Source organism: Aedes aegypti, chromosome 1 (assembly GCF_002204515.2).
Source record: "Aedes aegypti strain LVP_AGWG chromosome 1, AaegL5.0 Primary Assembly, whole genome shotgun sequence".
Taxonomy (NCBI): domain Eukaryota; kingdom Metazoa; phylum Arthropoda; class Insecta; order Diptera; family Culicidae; genus Aedes; species Aedes aegypti.
Genome location: NC_035107.1, coordinates 135,632,985 through 135,651,071, shown reverse-complemented (window position 1 = coordinate 135,651,071; position 18,087 = coordinate 135,632,985). Strand labels below are relative to the sequence as shown.

The 18,087-nt window shown below is 39.7% G+C and overlaps 1 protein-coding gene and 1 long non-coding RNA gene across 2 annotated transcripts in view; one reads left to right on the top strand and one right to left on the bottom strand.

Annotated features, from left to right (window-relative positions):
- LOC110677221 overlaps positions 1–2,434 on the top strand; it is a 7,428-nt gene extending 4,994 nt beyond the window's left edge. Inside the window, exon 2 of the long non-coding RNA XR_002501034.1 lies at positions 2,359–2,434. This is a non-coding gene — a long non-coding RNA (uncharacterized LOC110677221). The remainder of the gene's footprint in view (positions 1–2,358) is intronic.
- LOC5564042 (dystrobrevin alpha) overlaps positions 1–18,087 on the bottom strand; it is a 24,412-nt gene extending 6,325 nt beyond the window's left edge. The window contains exons 1-3 of the mRNA XM_021848210.1: positions 17,765–18,087; positions 10,947–11,701; positions 9,496–10,090 (exon numbers count right to left, since the gene is read on the bottom strand). Of these exons, the coding sequence (XP_021703902.1) occupies positions 9,496–10,090; positions 10,947–11,701; positions 17,765–17,951 (1,537 nt within the window). The 5' untranslated portion in view covers positions 17,952–18,087. The remainder of the gene's footprint in view (positions 1–9,495; positions 10,091–10,946; positions 11,702–17,764) is intronic.

Here is an 18,087-nt window from a genome sequence, read left to right as displayed (position 1 = left end):
GTGCACAAAAGACATTATTGTTAGATGGATTGAAAATTTGGGAACAATAGGCAGCCTCATTTTGTTCTACTCGCAAAGGTCGAATACTGGCCTGCTTATCAACCGGTGAACAATGAGCAGTCTCGAAATTATTCAATTCCGATCGCACGTTTGTTTGATTTGAACAAAAGCCCATTGTGCAAGGCTGAGAACAAACAGCCCAATTAGGAGCTGCTTGAGATTGCAAACGAGGAATAGACATATCATGGCGGTTATGAAACAATGGGGAATTTTCTGAGTCTCTGGATTGCCTACCGACATTTTGTTCAGAGTGATCGATTCGGCTCTGAGTGAATTGTGAAAATGGATTAACGGCAGAATCAAAGCTAACCTCATTTACACGGGGTTTAGCCACGTAAGCTCGGCCCTGTAGAGAAGGCTCAGCTAGAGGAAGCTGACTCATTTTCCTGCGCCTTAAAATTTCCCTACTTCTTTCTAGACCCTCACAAAATCGTCCTAAATCCGCAACGGTTTCAATTCGACACTCTGGGATTCTGTTTAGGTAAAAATCGTCTAGGTTCCTGATTAGGTATTCTAACTTCACCTCGTCAGTCTTACGTCTGTTCAATTTCTGAAATAATAACTCCATGCAAGCGTAATAGATCCCGAAACTTTCTCCTGGTTGTTGTATTCGCGATTGTAATTGTCTTTCGATCAAATAATCATTGTCAGCCTTTGTAAACTGCTGAATAAACTCCCTTTTCAAAGGCGACCACGCGAGAAACCGGTCTTTAAATGCACGATACCAAATTAACGGATTACCGCCGAGCAATTCACCGAAGCTCTCATAAAGCTCTAAACGCGAAACGCGATATAATGCAGCTTTCCGTTCAACCGAATCGATGAAATCGGTTACGGTCAAACTACCGTATTCGTTATCAAATCTAATTCCCCATTTCGTTGGTGGCACATATCGCATATTTCGGTGTATACCGGCACCAGCTTCAAAATCATCAAAGTTCATATCGTTTATCAAACCATCGATTGATCGGTTATTCTGCTCCATCCTGTACACAATACACAAAATAATTACTTCTAAACAGAACACAAACTAATTGGGTGAGAATTCTAAAAAAATCTACCGGGACACGGCCTCGGGCCCCACGTTGGGCGCCAAATTGTAACGTTTCTTCCCGGTGGGACCACAAAAACCTCCAGCAAAACAACGAATGCCCGAAACAATAAAAATCTCGTTGGAAAAATCTCAGCTTAAGCGCCAATCCAAAAGTTGGATTGCCGAAATTTCGCTTTAGGATGCCCGCTAGCTGTCGGCCAGTCGTAGGTCCGACCACACTCGATTCTATAGAGAAATTTGCTCAAAACACCGTCGCACATAAAAATCAAAATCCAATCACTTCTTGAGAAAAACTACTGTATTAACCGAAAGTGTTCTCACCCACATTAACTATTGCTTATATTGGCCAATTTTAACGAAAAATAACTGTAATGCTAATTCACAATTTTGATCTTATCATACTAGGTGATACTGATATTACGCGCAAACCATTTGCCAGGAAAATCAAGAGTTCGTGCACAAATACTGGCTTTTCATTTCTTCATGCATGCATTTTCACTTATCTGTTTCACCGACCACCTATCCGCCCTGGGCAGGAACCGTCAGCAACCACATCCAACGATGCTCTGCTCTGGTCAGCCGCTTAGAAGTCGGATCGTAAATCGTGCAATAAAACCGACTGCGATTAGGCACTGTTTAAAGAGGTCACAATTACTACACATTTTTGGTCCTTTTTCCAGCTTGACTTACGTCGGTTGTCGACACGTGCACAAAATCACTTCTCCCTCCACATGCAATACAGCTGAGCAAATCCGATGCAGTCGAAATGCGCCCAAATATCGGTGGACACCGGTGGGGTGGCAACTGTATAAGAATATTTTTTTCAGTAACTCTTCTTCTGGTTTCATTGCAATGAAAATTACAGATTGAAAACCAGGCCCTTAGCGAATTAATCCACCTCGGTGCCGTCGGCTTGATTGTGCTCTGCTCCGCAGGCTGGTTGGCGTTCGACTGGACGAACTGCGTCTCTGGTCAGCTTGCGCACGGTTGCTGGACACACAACCACTTCGGCTTCGCAGGTAGGGTTTTCTGCTCTGGCTGGAGACTTCTGGATCGAACTGATCTTCGTCACGGGTTTGCACAAAATACTCATGGTTTGCGTATTTGCAGCCTCTATTTATATTAATTGCGCGGAGGCTTTTCTAGCTTAATAGTTTCAGGTTGGTAGGAACACTTGTAAGCAACGAGCCAATCAGAGTCAAGCAAATGTTGCGCACAGTGCTTGGAACAATTATCGTTACAAGGTGCACTTGGTGCACTGCACAGTCAAAGATTTCAAACTAACAAATTAAATATATATATTATAATTCTCAATACTTCCAACATTCATAATGTGTAGTTGCTTGAAAATGTTGTTTGATTCCTTCACCTTCAACTGGTCCATCGCCCTCAGTGAACAAACCGTTTGATTCTGACCCCCCCCCCCTGGTCTTGCTCAACCAGCAAGCGAAAACAGCGAAGCAAACAAGACAAACTGCCATGCGTCTCCATCGTATTGCAGAGAATGTTCATTTCAGCCGTGCACTCTTTCTTGTGCACGAAAATAGCGTGTATGGACACATCAGGAATGTGCATTTGTATTGACATTTCTAGAGCAAGAGTGGCGTTGTATAGGTAAAATCTGGTTCACTCCAATTTGTGCACCCGAGAGAGAAATTGCCCATGACGCTCGCATTGGTTTGCAAGAATTGAGAAAGCGCGCGCAACTGGCGTCACGACGTCTGCTGTTGGAAGAGAAAGCGTCAACGCCATACATGCTTTGTGTGTATGTATGTTGCATGGAGCATCCAGGTGTTGCGATAGTAGGCGCAATATTGATTGGAACCAATACTAGATGTTATAAGCATATTGGCCAAATTGATTATGTTTTATCTAATTAAATACACAAAATTCATGTGGCTTTGAATTGATTTATAAACTATGTGTGAATATATTTTTTCTTGCTCAACAGACCGACAACTGATAAATTGCGGTGGGCGTATAGTGGGTTTCAGCGTTCAACAGTCAGTCATCATTTCACTTGAAAGCTTTGATGTATCCACAAAAGTATACAAAGAGATGTACCAGCGCTGGACATCGTCAAAAAGCTAAGATATCGTGATACAATTGACAAGCTGTAAATAATAAGAATTATTATATAGAATAATAACGTTAGGAATAATGGAGATTCGGAATTTCGCGAAAGCCACGAAATCCACGGAATTTAACCTTCATCGCGAAACTTGGAAAATAACGCGTAAATAGTTGAATTCTGAAGGTTTATATGATAATCTCAGAAAAGTTCAGATTTTTGCTCATAAGAATGGCTTATTTATTTGTAAGCCGAGTTTCATATAAAAAAATGTGCTAATCGTTTAGTTTCAAGTTAAACGTCTTTCTTCTTGCTTTAAATTTGATAATATGATATTAAAATTATTATCTCAGTTTGCAAAATACGAAAAATGATTGAAATTTATGCATATAAAAATCATTTTTACTGTAAATATACATTTTTATGTCAAATATTATCAAACTATGGGACCGCGATTAATACGCAAAATTTTTCTTTCATTGCCTTGGTATCAGCGAAATTTTGAGAATTTTCCTTTTCCCTAAACATTGTATATTGGAATCATCCAAAATTCTTAAAACTTACAACTAGTGATTAAAACGAAGAAAACAAACAAAAAATACGTCCAATAAGCAACAAATATAATAGCTTCCAGGCACTTCAAGATTGCATACAGTATTGGAAATTACATTTTAAGGTGTTAATAATAAAAAATTACATTTTAAGCTGAAATACATTTTAAAAAATCAATTGAAAAATTCGTATACATAATTCAAAATAAACGGTTTGTGCGAGTCAGTGCACAGGTAATCAAATTCTTCACGGGACGCCTCTGCCAACACCGTCATTATCTCTCTCTATAATTCGATATCTACTTTATATTCCTTTTTTTTTTGGTTAAAATTTAACTGCTTTTAACTTTAAAATCAGAGCAAGCTTGTGTATTACAATGAACTTTGACAAACTAGAAAATCAAAAAAAAAAATGATTTCAAATGACATAAAAACGGACTGTTCCGAGCACTTATCTATTTTCTTGAACACCGTAAAACTAGGTAGGGGAAGACGGGGTAAGAGCGCCCGCCGGGGGTAAGATGGATAACCTCCAGTTTCGGATGAAAATGGCGGTTTTCTTGAAAGTTTATCAAGCACTTTTGTTAAGGGGACACGGGAGACCGTGTTATTTTCCCTATCTTTCGTCTCACTCTAACAATAATCATCAAAACTTTGTGGAAGCAAATCTCGAGTTTTAGCGAACCGATGAAGCTGAAAATTTATCGGGTTGTGCACTACATATATAGAATCATAGTGATACATTTTTGCATCGATATATGGAGTGGTTCTTGGGATTTGCTTCTTGAAATGGATAGGGTAATTATGATGACGTGCCGTGCGGTCTTAAACATAATATTTTTGTTATTCCTAGGCATTTTGGGTGTACACAGGCTTTGGAAAATTCAACGATCATTGACACACGAATCATAGTTTCATCCCATTTATCCGCCTGCATTCATACAACAAGCATGACATTTAACATTAGTTAAAGATAACGAGCCACGAACGAAAACAAGACAGACACACCACCACCCACTGTTTAGCGCCGATCACTGTGTACTGTCAACTCTTGTAACATTCGCTGACTCACTCTCATTCTGATCAAGAAGCAGGGGCGAATATTTTTTTTATTTTCTGTGTTATGTTTGCAACCAAAGGGGTGGTCCAATAGATTAAAATTAGGTTGATAAAGGCTACATTACCAGAATATATGAAAGTTATTAACAATTTTATGCAAAACATAAATTACCCGAATGGCTTGATACTGTTGCAGTATGTGAGAGTTGCTGCTCTTGAACGCTCTCGTGCCACGTACCAAACGAGAGAGTGAATGTTTACATTCATAGGGCTCTCTAAATGCGATGTGCCACGAACTATAATGGTTCGCGAACTGTAACACTCTCCGAATATGGTTCGATCGGCTTATACACTTGGTGTACATCAAATTTTTATAACAAATATCAAAAACAATGTTTTTGCTCATCGATATTAAATTTGATCTTAATTTAACAGATGGTCACATAAGGGTTTCACAAGGGATTTTTTTTGCAAAAATGCAACGAATGACACGTCCATGCATTCTCAAGTGTAAAATATGCTTCGTTATTCAATTTAAATTAGCGCAAACGGCTAGTTCATCACCATTTGTCAGAAAAGCGCTAGAAGGGCTGCTTTTAATAAAGAGGAGTTTTACAGAGTTTCAAGCAGCATATTAAAATAAAAATAAACTATCACAAAATTTAAAAAACACGTTTTCGGTGAGATAAAATTAGTTGCCAGAAACATGTTCAAGCTAAACGTAATTGTTTCACACTAGACCGAGAATGGAGGGAAGGCAAGAACAAGGTAGAGCTCTCCCGGAGGAAGGTCGAAACCCTCCATCGGCAGAGATACCCCGACTGCAGGAAAAAGTAGAGGTAGGTACGGCTATATTTGGGCCTGAATCTTTCAGGAAACAAATGACAGTGTTGAGTGCAGTCGTATCGTTGCATAGGTTTTCCCGTTAGTCCATGGTTTCCAAGCCTTCCATGTTGTGCGATAAACGGGTGTATCCAGTCCACAGTCGGGAGATGATCCGCTGTTCTTTTAATGAAATAACGTCGATCCATGGTTGGGTATCTTGTTTGATCTTGCGTAGATGACACGTGCTCTGCTGGGACCATTCGGTTGTCCACTGCACGTTGACGGACTTGGTTATCCATCTTTTGATGTCCTGAAGAGGAACCTTGTTTGTATACCTTGTTGACGCGTTTCCTGCCCCAGCGAGGCGATCAGCAGCTGTTTTTCCAGGTACACCTCAATGTCCAGGGATCCACGCAAAGGTGGTATCAGGTGGGGTAAACCGTAAAATACCTTGAAGCCATGGATGGGCGGGGGTCTCGGACTGAAGAGCTGATACTACACTAGCTGAGTCAGTAAGTATGAAGATGGGTTGTTCAGCAGGAGTAGTAGCCGCGATAAAAACGACTGCGGCTTCGGCGGAGTAGATGGAACATAGTGGGGAGAGACATAGGCTTCTCGAAACGTCCATTCCATAGATGCCGATTCCCACGCCACGGATCGATAGGGAGTATCTGTGTATCTGTGGAGGTGGTTCGGGTAGTTATTACGGAGCCATTCAATGACAGACGAAACCGGTTCTTGATTGTACTATCGATTTTTGGTTTTCCTGACTGCCAAGTCTTGTCTCCGTACCAATGAATATTGGCCACTGGCTACCGTTGGCTACCGTACGAAGGATTCTGCACCCCTCGAAGAGCAGGAAGATCCTTTCATTTCCGGAGGTTTTCTCGGCGAAAGCAGCGGCCTTCTTGCAGATAGTTGCGGATATAACATGGCGGAAAGGAAGTATACCAGCTTCAGTGCATGCGGCGTCCTTCGGAGTACACGGTAACTGCGAACGTAGGTATTGTACACTGCTGCGAGGGTTTGGAGCAACCTTCCGGTAGCGATACACGTTAATTCCAGACCGTAGACTAGACGGCTGTCGATTATTGCGTGAGCAACTCGAAAACGTATGGCCCGATTGTTAGATCGATGTGGACGAGAGATTGTACGCACTACGTTTAACCGAATACGACAATTTGTTTTCACAGACTCAAAATGTTGCTTGAATGTAAGCACTCTATCGATTATAATTCCAAGGTTTTTGACGGTCTGTAAATCTCACTTGGGAGATTTCGGAAAACACCATTCATCGCCACAAAAAAAGGGTTACTGCAATAACGGATCCTTGGGGTACGCCGGTCTCTTCGGCGAGAAGCTTGGATGTGTTGTCACCAATCAGTACACGGAAAGTGCGGTTGGATAAAAAGTTTTTGATGAAGTGGATAACGTGCCAGGACATTCCCCATTCCACAAGCTATTTGAGTACCAGAGAAGTCCAGGTGCGGTTGAAGGCTTTGGAAAGGTCCAAGGAGATCACCTCAGTGCGCAGCCCTTCGGAATGTGCGTTATGAAGGATATCACTCAGAGAAGCAAAGTAGCTGTTAGTCCCGTATCCAGGCGTGTTGTCGGCGGTCAAGATGGCCTGCAGCCTCCAGTTGTTGTTTGAGCCGTGTATTGACCATTCGTTCCATAATCTTAGAGAGACAGCTAGTGAGCGCAATCGGCCGGAAGCTTGATGGTCCGCGAGTTGGATAGTTGGCTTTGGGTATGGGAACGACGAGGCTTTCTTGCCATTCAGCTGGACAAGTGTCCGACAGCCAAATTTGGTTGAGAATTTCCAGGAGTTTGATTTTTCCATGAAACTGCAGATTTTTTAGCAGCGAATATCCAATGCCATCAGATCCAGCTGATTTGCCTTTACTGCGGCTAAGAGCGAATTTTATTTCTTGGAGTGAAAAAGATTTATTGATGGCTGCGCTGCCCATAAATGCATGTCAGTCCCATGTTTGCTGTACTTCCTATTCACATGGGACAATTATGCGTTTATGGGCAGTGCACCTCTTTAGTCTCTTTAGTCGTATGGAACGGGGAAATTAACCCTTCAGTCGTCGCGCGGTTTGCCACCGTCAGAACCACCACGCTGATGCTATGTACGATAAGCGAGGTTTTTTCACCTGCAACGGGATCGGTGACTAATTTATCCTGCAATTGTATTGATAATAAAGCTAAGTTTCTTTTGCCGCTCAGTGCGTTTACTCGGTCCCAAAGTTCCGCGGAAGTTTGTGAGACGTTCATACCTTCCAGAAACTCTTCCCAACTAGTGCGTTTAGCGTTCCTGATAGTTTGTCTGCACTGAATGTGTAGCATTCGATAGCAATTAAGCATGCTTTCTGTCTCAGGGTGGCCTTGTGGCTGCCGGTTTGCAGCACGAAGCGCTTTTCTTATAGCCTTCACAGCTTGTCGCGTGTCATCCTTCCAACAACGAAGCGCTTTTCGTTCAAGCTTGTTGCTCGATCTGGGTACTGCAGCCTCAGCTTCTTTGCGGATGAGTTCGTTAAAGTCCGGGATACTAATGGGATCGGCAGCCCGAAGTGCTTCACGAACAGAAGTATTATATATCTTCCAGTCGGCACGTTCATACAACCATGTGGGACGACGAGTAGTGATCGGAGAGCTAGCAGCTATGGTGATCTGTATCGGATGATGATCACTTCCGTGAAGATTAGGAATGGTGTGCCACTGGAGCTTAGGCAGAGTTGAACGACTAACTACGGTAACGTCGATGGTGCTAGAGTAGTGACCGTTGTAGAAAGTGTCGGAACCATCGTTGAGTACTACTAAGTCGTGTTCTTCGAAAAGATCGAGGAGAGTAGTCCCTCTACGGTCTGCACGATTTCCTCCCCAAGCAAGGTGATGAGCGTTCATATCCCCTAGGCATAGCACGGGCCCGGGTGCGGCTTATAACAGGCTTTGGACTTGTCCGAGGAGATTCGGGAGCGCGCCACATGGAAAATATACGTTTATTAAGGATATGTTCAGCGGACTTTGCAGCCGAACACCCACGGCAGGGACATCGCTTCTGAGGTGCAGGAACTCAAATGGGATGGTACGTAGGACCCCAATGGCGACTGAGTGTCGAAATTTGTTTCCTTTTTTGATTGTCCATTCGTATTGACCTCGCAGGGACCGATTTGATTGCTCTGCAGTGACTTTGTTCACTTCTTAGAGGGGCAGACACCAGGGCGGACTGGTCTGCGAGAGAAGTTCGAAGTCACCCAAGTTATTTAGGAAACCATTGATGTTCCATTGAAGGATGGAGTTGGTGGGCCTTGGAAGAGACGGTGTGAAAAAATTGGTGTTGACGGTGAACACGTTACTCAGTGTGCAAAAACGGTTGGCGTCACTGGTTTGCGTACTGGAAGCCGGGGGACTTGATGAATGAGCCGAACAAGACAGCCAGTGGCAGGTGGAGTTTGTCCACCCACCAAAGGCAAGGATGTCCCGACGGTAGGAAAAAAGGTGTTTATTTCGTCCGTACTTGTACTATGCTCGGGTAAAGCTGGATGATGATTCTTGACTCCCACGCTGTCCTTCGGGGGACAGGGGTTGCCCCCTTTGTGCGTCCCGATAAAATCAGTTTATATAGACCACTCTATGCCCAGATAGAAAAATACCTCTAAATCGATAACTTTATAAGCTACGAAAAAAACTGTTTTTAGCAAAGTTACAAAAAAGGAAATGTTTTCAAGTTTACTGAAGCACGTACATAAACCATAATTTCTACAAATGAGAATGTTTTTAAATGTCTATGAAAATATGAACCTACATAATTTTGAATAGCACCAATCAAATGGCGCAAAAGTTGGATATGACAAATACATAGTACTTACTCGTTTTTTCCAAGGCACTAGATGCAGTCAACGACATACGTTTGCTACCGTTACTGGTTGACCGATATGGAGTGCTGGAGCTTTGCGGAAATCCGCGGCCGACTTTCGAGCACACATCCTTTAGGGCTTTCAGTTGTTCAGTAAGCAATTTTCCATGCGCTTCGAAATAGTCAATTTGCTCCTTATCCACTGTGGCGTTGGTTTTCAAGTTTGCCAACTTCAGGCGATACTTGTCGCTGTCTTCCTCTAAAATTTCCATAACCGACGATAGCTTTTCTAGCAACGCCTGGCTCTGAGTGCTGGTGAAAAGCTGGCAGTCAATATTGCTAAAAATGCTGATATTTTTGTTCGACGACTTCCTGAGCGATGCACAACTCGAAGAGTTTAGTGAACGGGAAAGCGTTCCCCGAAGAGTGCTACTGGCAGCTGGCGGTGCTTCAACCTCTTGCAATTCGACAGCGTTTGTGTCGATCAGTTTAGCTTCCATGTTATCGAAGGTGGAAGGTTGCTGGCATTGGGATTGAGAGCTCGGGGATCTACTGAACAGATTACATAGCTTAAGCATTATTGTTGATATTCTGTTCGTTGATATTTCCTGTTGAAAAAGAAAAATGGGTCTATTATGATCTGAGATTTGTTTTAGATTATTCACTAAGTGATAATTGTTTTTCATAAAGGCTTTACCACAGACGAAATTTCTATCGACCGCTATCCACGATCAATTTGAATTTTTTAAGTTTCATATCTCATAAACACAGGCGGGTGCTTTTGTTTTCAAAAAATAATAAGACTACTAACTGTGCATATTCGTGGGATAATGCTATAGGGTCGATGTACCAATAGCCGCATAGCTAAGAATACATATTCGTATAAAATCGAAAAATAACGCTAGCGTAATTATTTTTATATCATCTGAAAGCTTTTTATCTTGGTTTTGAGGGAAATATATGAAAACTTCTAAAACTCATATGATTGTATTTATTATCGCTTGTGCCACTATAAGAATACATGTGCCTAAAGTAGCACTATTTCTAATTTCAGTTCCTATAGTAGCATTAGCATCACGGCGTTGGCAAATTACTAATCAAAACCATATTTTTACAATGCTTTTATATTTTTCCTTCAAAGTGTAGATCAAAAGCTTTCTTTTGATGTAAAAAAGTTCTTAATTCATTGATTATTTCGTATAATAAAAAACAGTTTCTCTCAGTAGTGCTACTATAGGAACAATAGGTTTACTATAGGCGAAAGGGAGTAAGCAAAACTAATTATTTCGATCATTTTTTGAACAAAATCAAAATGTGTATCAATGGTACTTAGATAAATAGCTCCTGACCTTCATGTAAAAAAATATTCTGAAAAGATTTATAGCAAAACGGCCGTAAAAAGCCACTAGTGCGACTATAGGAGACTGTCCACTAAGGGAAAACTGACCCTAATATACTACTTACATTTGCACTGATCTCGTACATTTTATGCCCGACGTTGTGATTCTTGCTGGTGAAGGCCTGGCTGAAGCAATCGATGCACAAGGATAAATTCCTACATTTTTGGCACTTGAAACGGAGCCCTTGAATTGGTTCGCGACAGGATGCGCACTGTATGTTGTGCACCACGAATTCGGAATCCTTCAGTCTCTTCGCCAAGGCCAAAACATTCGAGTAGTACGAGAACTTTGAAGATAACTTCCATAGACAGCTGAACTGATATTCCGTCAGGCCAACCAACCCTGGGTAATTCACAAAGCATTCGTTCACTATCTCCTGCACAAGCTTTGCTTTCAAATGATCAGGTTCTCCCAAAAACGATAGCAACTTCGCTAAGTTCATGAGCATTGCCTCGAAACGATGACGAGAGACGCAAAGGTTGTGATCACTGGTCAGCTGAAAGTGTTCCCACACGACTTGTTCGAAGTTCTGAGACTCGCAAAGCAAAAGAAACGTCTGCTTCAGTTCGAGGATCGATAACGGATTGCAGCGTTTTGGGTCGAAAACGGCCCAGAACAGACCTGCCAGTGTAGCGATCATGGCTTCACGATCAGGTGGTTGTGTTAGATCAGTAAAACAACCGAGTTGTTCTGCAGCAAAGTATACATCATGCAGCACTGCCGTCAATTGAATCGGTTTGATCGATGGTGCGCTATCGATCTGATTTAGCCGATGACGATCGAGTATGGTACACACTGTTTGGAATGGAATATAACATGCTGAAATGATAAGATAAAAGTAAACTTTTAATGATATATTTTGACTATTAAAGAAATGCCTAATGAAATTCCAAGCTTCCATGGTGCTCAAGCTGAAATGTATGCATATTATCGGCACTTATCGGTGTATACAATGCTATCATTACTAGTAAGTACAATTAGAGTTGATTTCAATTTGAAAAAGGCCTAACAAAAGTCAAGTTAATGTTATAAATTATAACTTCATTATTGCTCTAGTGGGACCATTTCCCACTTTAAATAAACTTGAAAGTGTACTAGCTTTACCGTTCATATGCACAAATTGCACATCTACGTACTACAGGTTGCAGATCTAATCAAGTATACTATTAGAAAGCACATTTAGAATTGTTGTAACGCCTCTAAAATTTCAAAATATTGCTAAAGAACTGCTTGCCTTTTTTGCACCAATAACGATTGACGCCAGCCTTTGACGTATTTACCAAAGATTTTACGATTTATCGCCCTCCGATCGCCTCCGACTTTTGCTACCTCATATTGTAGTTGTCCATCAACCACGTGGTCATTTTTTCCCGATTTTTAGACGTGGTCATTTGTCCATAAAAAAAATTGTATGGACCGTGGTCATTGGTCAGACCCCTTCACCTCCACACATAAATGACTACGTGGTTTATGAACGACCCAATTTCAGGCAGGTGTATAAGTTTGCCATCTTTTTAACTATTAGGTCAATCATTTACATCTCATCTGCGAAGCAAACAAATTGACTGTATGTGTGAAAAATCGTTCCACTCGACTCTGCGTGTTGAAGGGGCCGCCCTTGGTCGATGATGAGCATAACGATTTTTATTGATCTCATATCGATTGAATTAGCACAACCTGACTCAGAACGATGACGAATGATAAAAAGAGATTTTCGAAAGCGATATGCGAAGAATGAGGATTTGCAAGATACGAAAGTTGATAGAAAATGTACATGCTCATGCTGAACGTTTGCTTTTCTAAAAATTATCATTATTATTATTAAACTCTAATTGTGGTCTTAACAATACTTCTAGGAAGGTAATCATTTGCTGAACTATATAAAGGTGTTATTTCTAGAAGATTATTAATTATTATACAGCTTAAAACTTGTTAACTTGCATAACTTACCTATCGCAGATATCTGATCTCATAGAACGAATTACCCTAGTGGTGGAATTTTAAGATTTTTCGAATGCTTGTCAATTAAAAAATTGACACTTTTAGCGCAACAATGAATCGTTGGCGCAAAAGCCCATCAACTAGTTGTAGTCTTGGGCGAATGTTTACCTAAAATCATCACACAACTGTTCTCGTCCATATTTTCCTATAGCAATAAGCGAAGAATGGACTTGAAAAGTGAAGCACTCAAGTAAAATTTCTCCTTTTTATGGCTAATACGCTGATCATAAGTACAGTGCAAAAGGATAGGACAAGAAACGGTCAAGGCATGATTCCGCTACCGAAATTACTTGAGCTGTACGCTGCTGAGAAGTAGAGCTGATTCCATAACGTCGGTAACGCCTGCCATGCAAATCAAATGGAGCTGTCACTTTTCCGTACGGAAAAATGTGCCGCTCAATTATTTCACAAGTAAAAGTGGCACTTCGCTCATACTAGATCAGCTGTCAAAATTACTTTGGTAAGAAGGAGACATTTCGTCCCCTTAATGCTACAACTAGATAACTCGAAAATCAAAATTTTGAGATGTGCAACTTTGAAAGTATGACCGTTTAACAAGGTGATGGTTAATCGCAGAGATTATGATTGAAAAATAATCTTTAACTTGTATATTTTGAATCACACGCTTAAGACCTGTGGATATTTTGCAGATCTAATTAAGAAAAATGTTTTGACATATTGAAGTCAAAAATTTCAAATTTCGAGTTATCTAGTTGTAGCATCAAGGGAACGATTTCACTTGAGCACTTTACGTTTCAAGTGTATACCTATAACTCGAAGTGTTAGAAACTAGAATAAATTAGTAGACCAGTTTTTAAATATGCTCTGGCAGTAGGCTATGAAAAATTTGAATGCTATATATAGCACCCGTGTACTTCAACTCTTTCTCCAATAAACCGTGTACTAGTTAACATCGTGTTTCTTATCAGTAGAGTCAGACAGGGCAAGATGAACTCCATTTAAGTCTACTTAAACATATTTATTTTGGTAAAATTAGTAATCATCCTCATATTTGATATTATTACTCCTACTTCCAACCGTCAAAAAATTTGATAAGTAATAAATAGTTTTCAAAATAACACTTTAAAAAAATAGCTATTTCATCTTCGGACAAATACACCGGGACAAGACGGCACCCTGCATAAAAAAGATGAAATTTGCTAAAAAAAAAATCCTTATTTTTCAATGTTTGTAATATCCGATGATATTATCTCCAACTTCTGATGATATTCATCTCATTTTAATTTTAGGCTATTATGTAAAAAATAAAGCTATTATTCAATAAAATAAATAACTTTCAATACATTTCTGAGATTACACAAAAAAGGATATGAATTTGTTGTGCGGAATTTAGAAAAAAAAAAATAGTTTTTTGCTTGTTACTGTAGTAGGTATACTGTATGCAAAGCTTGCAACTAAATGTGGTTTTATAATTTCCTCAATTTAGGCAATATGTCCTAATACTTAAAACAATTGAAATAATTAGAAAATTTGATAAAAGCTTTGCTTTAGATTATCTACAGAAGATTGTACTACAACTATACGGACAAAAAAGTAAGCATGAATTTGTTTACGCAACAAAAACACTTTCCTATAATCAAATCTTATATGAAAAGGTAAATTTTTGGACTACCATGTACTTTTGACAATATTTTCGTTGTGATGTTGATGTTTTTAGTTGAAATTTTTGGCCGTCATACCGTAAAAAATCGTTTTTTCGCCAAAACTTCTTGCGCTAGGACAAAATATTTGTTTTTATAGGAAAAATGTTGCAATGTGAAAAATGTTCAATGGTACCGAATAACAGCTATGACAATGATACAGGTTAAGGGCGCCATTCACCGCTTACTCTAAGTGTGAGGCCCTATATACAGCATTAGTTGAAATTAATTTACTTTCATCAGCTGGTTTATTTATTTAAGTTTACATCAACAGACTATGTATAGTCCCAATGATATTAAAAATAAAAACAAAAATACATAGTATATAACAAGACAAACGTGACAAAACATTGAATATAAAAAAGTCAAGATCGTAAAACATTTCAAACTTAAAATATGTCTTCAGTTCCTCCGGCCAGCGAAAAAACTAGAAAATTTACGGCGAAGCATATTTCGTATCAGGTGGAAATCGAAGATCGACGCCACACGATTAAAAACACGTTGCAGACCATGAACAGCATTGCTCAATCCATAATTGGTGCGACGAAATGGAAGCCTCATCATCGAACTATTCCGCAGTGGACGAGGTTGCACGTTGAGATGCATTTGTTGCAGGATAGCATCGCAATAGATTCTTCCGTTTAGAGTATCGACGACGGTTGAAGCTCTACAAACGTCTCTTCGAATTCGCAAAGTTTGCAAGTCGATCAGTTGGCAGCGGCTCTCGCAAGTCGGAAGGCGTAAAGGGTCTCTCCAAGGTAGCCTCCGAAATGCAAAACGTAGAAATCTCCGTTGAACTGATTCGATTCGCTCGCATCCGTTGTTGTAGTTCGGACTCCAGACCGCAGACCCATATTCCAATGTTGCTCGAACGAGGGAACAGTATAACGCTTTCAGGCAATAGATGTCGCTAAAGTTCTTTGCAGTTCTAAAGACGAAGCCAAGCTTTCTTGATGCTTTATCGACAATATAAGCGATATGATGGGAGAATGTCAGTTGCGAATCCAACAGAATACCCAAATCCTTAACGCACTTCACTCGTTCGATTGACGTATTAAAAATGCTATACTCGAAGATTATCGGCTGTTTCTTCTGTGAAAAAGTGATTACGGAGCACTTTGCTGGATTGACGACTAATCGGTTGAGATCACACCATCACACCATCTGGTCTTGGAGATAACGGCAATCTTCAATTGAGCATATTCGCAGAAATTTTTTTAGGTCGTCTGCGAACGTCAGTCGACGCCCTTCCACAACAAAGTGTACGTCGTCAAAATACAAAAGGAAAATCAACGGGCCCAGATGACTGCCTTGCGGTATACCTGATGACGCGTAAAAGCAGGGTGATCGATATTCTCCTAAAGTTACCACTAATTGACAATCAGTGAGGTAAGAGCGGAACCATCTCAAAAGGCTACCTCCAACTCCAAGCCTATCGAAAATGCATACTCTCAGTGATGTACGACGTAAGGCATAGCAGGTTGGTGATAGTAGAGCGGCCGATAGTGAATCCATGTTGATCAGCACTCAAATACTGTCTGCAGTGTGCGCTTAGCGAATCCATGACCACCAGCTCGAACAGCTTAGCTACAGCATTCAACGATGTGATCCCACGATAGTTGTTAACGTCACGCTTGCTTCCTTTCTTATACATGGGAAAGATTTCGGCTGTTTTCCAGCAAGTCGGAAATGTACCGCTAGTTAGCGAAAGCTCAAATACCTTGAGAAGCGGTTCCAAGAAGCTGCCGATCATTCTTTTCACAAAAGCAGCTGGAACACCATCTGGCCCCGGCTTGAACGAAGTTTTGAGCTGTGATGCCGCTTTCGAGATCGTTTCTTGAGTAAGGTGTATGCTGCTAAGCGTTTGATTAGCCAAAGGCAGCTGGTTGTTATTTTTGTACGACAACATATTAAAGCATAGCAGCTAAGAAGCATTTTTCGATCTTTTATAATAAAATCATTGCTAAACTCATGTTTACCACCTTAAACAGCCTAAAACTAGTTTTTATACAAAATATATAATATACAATCATGTGAATTTTACTCTAATACATTCCATTCTGATATGCCAATATATGTTTATATATTTTATTGCAAACATTTGATCAATTTTCTCAAAATAATTCAATTAACGATGAATGGAGGTAGAAAAAGGTATTTGTTCAATTTTGTTTGAGTCAATACAACCTGCTTTTATCATGGTATGTAACAACCAAAATCCTGATGCATTTACAGCTTTTCGTATAAACAAATTGCAAAATGCGAAGTTGTGGCCTTATCGTATGAATAAAACTGGAAAAATAAATAATTACGGCATAAAATTACTTAAAATAAACTACATTCGACTCTCCATTGCTTGATATTCAAAGCACCATCAGGACTATCGATTTTTAGAAAACTTCAACTCAAAAAATCCCAAAATAAAACTAAAGAATTACTCATGTCATTTATGATTTTTGATTTGTTTGTTGGATTGTGAGCTGCATTACGTGATAGGAGCTGTCTATTATTTTAAATATAGTGGTTTCTAGAAATTAAAAACATTTCAAAACATTTTTGTTGAAATTGTATGGACTCAATACATTCATCCACAAATCTATGAAATTAACCAGAAGAATATATGAGTAACTTAGAAGATAAGTATATTTAATAGAGATCATAACACAGCCAGTAACTTTTACAAATTTCATTTCGATTTTAAATATTTTTTGTCTGTTTGTTTTTTTTTAATAGTGGGGTGTCTAGGGATTATCTATTCTACTTCTTTAAGTTATTGAATTCGTTAGATTCATGCTGTAATATATTTCAATATACTTTCGGCTTGTTTGGTGAAGTAAAATTACAATGGCAATTTGAATAAAATGAAAAATCCATCGAGTTATAGAAAATATCGACTTATAGAATATCGAGTTTTTGAGAGTCGACTGTACTCTGAGAAAATGATGCTTAAGCACGAAGTCTCCCTCATTTTTTAAATTACAATAACAAATTCAAAATGATTTATTTTGTAATTTTTAAATAGTTTCTAATTAATTTATGATTACTTTTTTGTTACCATAATCACACTGATCTAACAAAAGCAAATTAATTATGAATAATGATTGTACTTGTACTTTTTTGTTATTTTTCTCCAAAGATATTTAATTAAACTTGAAATTGATGTGTAATTATTATTTTATCTTTGATTTCCTGCCACCATGAACAGTTTGTATACACTTACTGTAGAGAGCCCTTTGAAGTGCGAACAGCTTGCAGGCACATCGGTAGGTGCTGTACTTCGAGGCCGCAAATTTCTCGTTGATCTTGCTCACCACATAGGTCAGATTGGGATTGTCCGACTGCAGTTGGCCATTGTATCGATTTGCGTACACCAAATAACCGCGATCGTCTTCCTGCTGGTCGTACATTTTCACTCACAATTTTTAAGCAGAAGCAACTGTTATTCCACCACTCCTACATTCGCTCTGTGGCGTCGTCAAACGGTGGCGTCTATCTATCCTATGCTGATCGCGATCGCAACCTTATCTCACTTGATCAAGAACC